General features: G+C 32.0%; 1 protein-coding gene across 3 annotated transcripts; it reads left to right on the plus strand.

Annotated features, from left to right (window-relative positions):
• Positions 1 to 4,846: 4,846 nt before the first annotated feature.
• LOC140876288 (somatic embryogenesis receptor kinase 4-like) lies at positions 4,847 to 6,000 on the plus strand. 3 transcript variants are annotated; one of them, XM_073280214.1, is made up of 2 exons: positions 4,847 to 5,471; positions 5,673 to 6,000. In XM_073280214.1, the coding sequence occupies exons 1-2, from the start codon at positions 5,021 to 5,023 to the stop codon at positions 5,684 to 5,686; spliced, it is 465 nt and encodes a 154-aa protein (XP_073136315.1). In that variant the 5' UTR covers positions 4,847 to 5,020; the 3' UTR covers positions 5,687 to 6,000. The 3 variants fall into 3 exon arrangements, with proteins under 3 accessions (XP_073136315.1, XP_073136314.1, XP_073136313.1); XM_073280213.1 differs by having other exon boundaries at positions 5,721 to 6,000; XM_073280212.1 differs by having other exon boundaries at positions 5,726 to 6,000.

Genomic DNA, 6,000 nt, shown 5'->3' on the forward strand with positions numbered 1-6,000 from the left:
CTTTGTGGTAATTACTCCAGAAATTTAAACCTGCCTACATTTTAAAAGGACAAGTCATGATTTGTAGTTAAAAAAGAAAAAAAATCCATTGTTTTAAGTTTTTTGGATCTTGAAGTTGTGAATGTGTTTTCAAATTTTATACCATAAGATATGCTTGGTTATAAAATATCTATGTAAACTAATCTTTAGACTGTTTTTTAGCAAAATATCTTTAGTTCTTTAGACTGAACTTTGTAAAATAAATATATGGTAATTGTTTGTACTTTTATTGTTATGTATATAAGGTTTTGTTTTCTCAGTATTTGAGAGTTTTTTGGGTGTTTCAAGGCATGCCTATATTCTGAATTTGGAACTGGGCATCTATTTTAAATGTATTTGGCCATAGAATTGAAAGTAATAATAATTTTTTAATGAATAAAATTAAAATTTTATAACTCTTTGAATAAAATTGATTATTTAACTTTTTTTAGTATTTCTTGTTATATTATAAACTGTCGTATTTTCATTCAATAATTATATTTACACAATAAATAATATTTTTAATTTTTTTTTACAATATATATATATATATATATATGTTTGTGTATTTTAAAATTCAAACACAAGCTTATGGTTTAATTACAAGGATATATTTTTTTCAATATATATATTTGATAGAAAAATCTTGCAATGTTATACATCTATACCCATTATAATTTTATGAATATATGTGAGTTTGTCTATGTTTTTATGAATAAAAAATGATAAATCTACCACCAAGATAATTTTATGAATAAAAATTGATTTTTTAACTTTTTTTTAGAATTTCCAGTTATTCTATAAACAATCGTATTTTCATTCAAAAATTATATTAACGACAATAAATAATATCTTTAAATTTTATTTCACATGAAGACACATACACACACATATATATATATATATATATATATATATATATTATAAATTCAAACACAAGATCACTGGTTTCATAAAATGACACATTTTTAAAAATTTATGAATTTACAGAGAAGCTCACATATATTTTTTTTAGAACAAAATCTTGCAATGTTTATGAAAGAAATCAATGCAAAGTAATAATAAACTAATTTCTATTTTGCACACGAGCCCTCAAAGATCTTGATTTGAAGCAGTGTTTTTAGAATCGGGCCGGATTGGCCGGTATGATCGGAAACCGGTTGCCGGTCCGGTCCGGTTCACTTCCAAAAACCGGAAAACCGGTTCAATCGGTCAGAACCGGTCAACAACTGGTTGAACTGGTAAAGAACCGAAAAACTGGTTGAACCGGTTGAACCGGTTTTCTAAATTTTTTTTATTTTTTCAAAAATTAATTTTTTTATTTTTAAAACTTTAAATTTAATATTTTTTTACATATATACATGTTTATTTGTACTCCATTAAAAATATTATTTTAATAATAATAATAGATTTTTAAATTAAATAATTTATTATTTAAATAATGTATAACAATAATTGATATTTTGAATATTTACATATTTATTTAGTTTTCAAACTATGGTAATATATATTTTTTTTGTCTATTTAGGCACGTTTTTGAGTTTTTAAAATTCAAAATATATTATTTATTATATTATATTATATAAACGGTTTTCCGGTTCGACCATTCGGTTAAAATGTTTGACCGGTTGGATCGTTTTTTTTAGGTAGACCAGTTCGATCACCGATCCGATTATGAAAACACGGATTTGAAGGCAATGAATCTCTTTTCACCATTTATTCATTTTAATTTCCATTTCTTAGTAGTGAAGAAATACTAGAAATATTCGTAGTGTAGTTTCTGCATTTTGTCTCAATGTAGAAAACTACATGGTGGCATCCATAACCTTCTTGAGTATTCAAGCAATTCCTTGAAGACAATGGATTGTTCGAGAATTTGAGAAAGGACATGAAGATTCTACCTTCGTGCGGAAGAACCTAGAACATTGCTGACAAGCCATGATGATTCTAGATCCATGGGCCTAGAACATGGGGGTGGAACATGAATAGAAGCATAATCTAGAATGATATGTTGTCTAGATTTATATAGAAGAATCTAGATGATAGAGAACTGTATATATAGAGGTACTGTAGGAGTTGATTTGCCACCAAATAACTCAAGAATCAATCAGGAAAAATGATTAATTAATTGTTCACTCAACCAAGTGTAGGCGCTAAGTCCCAAGATTGTTTTATAAAGCTGTTTTATATGATTTTCTGATTAATAATATGAGTACAAAATAATCATATTTATACACAATATTTGATAGCACAACAGCCCAACGATGTTTTTTCTCTTCCTCATGTAATTATACTTTTTCTGCACAACTATATCATACACATTGCTCTAGTTTTACTTGATCTTACTTTTTTTTTTCACACCAAAAAAGCAATGTATCATAAACTTTGTTAAAAAAAAAAAAGAAAGAAAAGCAGTAGTACACGGGAGAAAAGCAATGTATCATAAACTTTTGTGTATCATAAACTTTGTTCAATAAAATTCCTCTGATTTTGAGCCCTTCCCTTCTCTTGATCATTCAGAAAGCCACAGTTCAACAGGTTTATGTTGTGTACTCCCACTTTTTCCCTACATGTCCAAATAAGACACAAAATCAGTAGTTCCCATTGCAAAGATAAGCATCAAAATGCAACTTTTTTAATTCAACCGACTAAAAAATATGATCTGGCGTGCATACTAAGAATGTTACACATTAAAAAAGAATCCCTTCTCATACGCAAAAGATCAATGGTATATTAATAGGCATGTATAACAATAATGACTTTAGGTGGAGATGCCTTTTAGGGAAGTTGGCGTCATATTCTACTAATTGTAAGTTGGAATAGGGTGTCATGACCCCAACGCACCCCTAAATCACAATCACTCATAACCCAAAACTAGCAAGTAACCAATATTTTTCTTTTAATTTTCATGAAACAGATACCATTGAAGTCCCACAACTTTTAAATGCATGGAAGCCATAACACCTGGCATTATCCAGTATCTAGCCAAATATGCATTGATTGTTTAATAAAGAGAAACCAAAAAAAGATTGTTTGAGATTTTTACTGAACTCCATAAACCTAATTTCATGAGAGATCTGACTTACCTTCACAATGCTCAATCACTCAAAATATCACGCCAATAAATTACTTGAACAATTATTTTTTAATTAAAAGTTTAGCCGACAAAAATCTTAGAAGAAAATTACAGACTAAGAGGAGTGTAGCCGAAAATTCATAGTGTCATAGAACAGTAACATCACACTTTAAAAAATTTCATGATAACGTGTGATTGCATCCCAAATAAAGGAAAATCACAAGACTTGCATTATTATCCAGCTGCAAAGTAGACGAACCATTTCAGTGAGACCGTGACACAGAAATCTTCATCCATTAAAGATAATACAATAAAAGGGGTTCAAGTGCACAAGAAAGAACACAGAATCTATTCTAATTCTTCATTCAAACATTGTGATTATAACTTCTAAGTTCCAAAAAGAAAAAAGAAAAAAGGATGTACGTACTTACCTGTCCCCTGGATTTGTCAGAAGAATTTTCATCATTCTAAAATCGATCGCCACCATCTCCATAATGAAAATCCACAAACTTAGCCATTGCAGCTTCTTCCCCGATCTCCAGAACCACATTCTGAAAAAATACAAAGAAATGTCAGATTTTATTATAAATAAATCAAATTACTATTTGTAACGTACCTGTTTTACGGTGTTGACAAAAGTACCATATGTATTCTCAATCTCAAGGAACTGCTCCCATTTTAGGGCGTCACCCACGAGTAAACCCGCGCAAAGATATCCGAAGATTATAATCTTACTTTTGGGCCATTTTTCCATCTCCGCGCACAAGATGGGGACACTTTCTTGGAAATAGCATTTATAATCGCGATCCATTTTTATCATTGCTTGAACCACCAACGCGTAATAGCGTTGATAAAGTTTCTGCTCGCAACAGTGTCTAAGAACACACTGTGCAACTTCATCCTTCACATCACTTTTTTTCATGACCTGCATCGCATGGAGAATCCTGTTCGCTCCTTCGTCGGGATCATGAGTCGACATGATCATGTTGCGTACTTTAAATCTAATATGGATTATTTCCGACGAAGACGGCATTTCTTGTTTCTCTGTAATTTTTACTTCTTGGAGATGTTCTTGAAGCACGTCTTGGAGATTTTTTTTCCACTTTTTTTCCCGGGCGTTTGGAGTTTTTTTTTTTCAAGAAAAGAAAATGCGGTTATACTATTTTATATTTTATTTCGTTAAACGTATTTAAATATTGATTATATATACTCCAATTGATTATATATTGATAAAAAGTTGGATATTTTTTTGTGTCAAATAATTACAACTTGAAAAATCATTTGATACAATTATCATTTTATGAGAATCAATACAAATACATATTTTGCAGCATTCTCGTGCTATAGATTCAAAAGAATTGTACTTTTAAATTTATATTTGGATTAAAAGCTTTTCCGTTCTTGTGGGACTAGCATAAGTAGTATCTTTACACGCTAATCATATTTCATCTTTACAACTTTAATTTTTCCATTATTTGGAAACATGCACAGAAATGCATTTTTAATTAATAAATCCTATTTATGATATATCAATTAATAATATAAAAACAATAATAGAGAGAAACATTTTGATTTTTGAAATATAATTGGAGCATTAAAAAGGCTTAAATTAAATTAAAGAAAAACAAAGGTATAAATTAAAGAAAGAAGAAAATGGAATGGGTTCCCCAAAATTCCTAATATGCATGCATGTGTAAGTGTAAGCAAGTAAATACGCTCCAAAGTCGTACACTCTGACAACCTTTTCCCACCCTTGTCGCCTAACTCCACACTATTCTGTCTTTCTTTCTTTATACTCCTCTCAACAACACTACTTTGCATTCAATTCCAAATCTTACATTTTCAACAGTACTATGAGATTGAGATATCAGCCTAATTGAATCAGATCAAACCAAGAAAAGTCCTCTGCTTTCAACTACGAGATCGATGCAGACTCGCTCATCAAGTTATTCAGTTTTGAGTCCTCTTCTCTTGATCATTTTCACATGTTTTTCCTTGAAAATTAATCCCATTCGTGGAAATGCGGAGTTGAGAGCATTGACGGAGATAAAGAACTCTTTGGACCCGGAGAACAAGTACTTATCGTCGTGGACCACCGACGGCGATCCCTGCTCCGGCGCGTTTGAGGGAGTTGCGTGTAATGAACACCGGAAGGTGGCAAATATTTCCCTGCAAGGAAAAGGGCTCGCCGGGAAACTGCCGCCGGCGGTGGCGGAGCTTAAATGCTTGTCGGGTCTGTATTTGCATTACAATTCTTTGTCGGGGGAGATACCCAAGGAGATTGCTAATCTCACTGAGTTGACCGATCTTTATCTCAATGTTAATAACTTTTCTGGAACTATACCGGCTGAAATTGGAGGCATGGCTACTCTTCAAGGTTCGTGTACTAATTTTAAGTAAATTGTTACTTAATTACAAAAAAAGTTTCCGGTAGAATCGGGGTACACAAAGTTTGAATTTTTATGATAGTTGGAAATAATTGATTTGCTTATAAGTTTGAATTTCTACTAAAGATGTTTGAAAAGTGGACTCCTTTTTTCTTTTCTTCTCTTCTCTTTGTGTCTCTGTGCGTGAGAAGAATATTGGCTTTAATTGGTTCATGTCTCTAAAAAGCTGAGTCCGGCAGAGCAGTTTTTGATGCATCGGCGAGATCTTGGGTGAGGATGGTCTGGGCGATGGCCATACCCACGTTCCCGACGGTGAGACAAGGTGATGGTGGAGGAAATGGTGACTAGCCTCGCCGCTTTTATAGGATCGGACGAGGCGGAAACAAGTACGCGCCGCCGCCCTGAAAAAATCAACGCCGCAAGACTTGTGGAGGATGATATACTTATTATATATGGTAATACGGAGCTAGAAAGAAACCACGTAAAAATATTATAAACTCTTTTTTGGGCCAATTTTGA

This window comes from Henckelia pumila, chromosome 1 (genome assembly GCF_033568475.1).
Source record: "Henckelia pumila isolate YLH828 chromosome 1, ASM3356847v2, whole genome shotgun sequence".
NCBI classification, from domain to species: Eukaryota; Viridiplantae; Streptophyta; class Magnoliopsida; order Lamiales; family Gesneriaceae; genus Henckelia; species Henckelia pumila.

What these genes read in the sequence shown, in the direction of transcription:
- LOC140876288 (XM_073280212.1), top strand. Translation starts at nt 5,021, where the DNA reads ATGCAGACTCGCTCATCAAGTTATTCAGTTTTGAGTCCTCTTCTCTTG. An exon ending in AGGCATGGCTACTCTTCAAG is followed by an intron (nt 5,472 to 5,725) that starts GTTCGTGTACTA and finishes CCGGCAGAGCAG; the next exon opens with TTTTTGATGCATCGGCGAGA.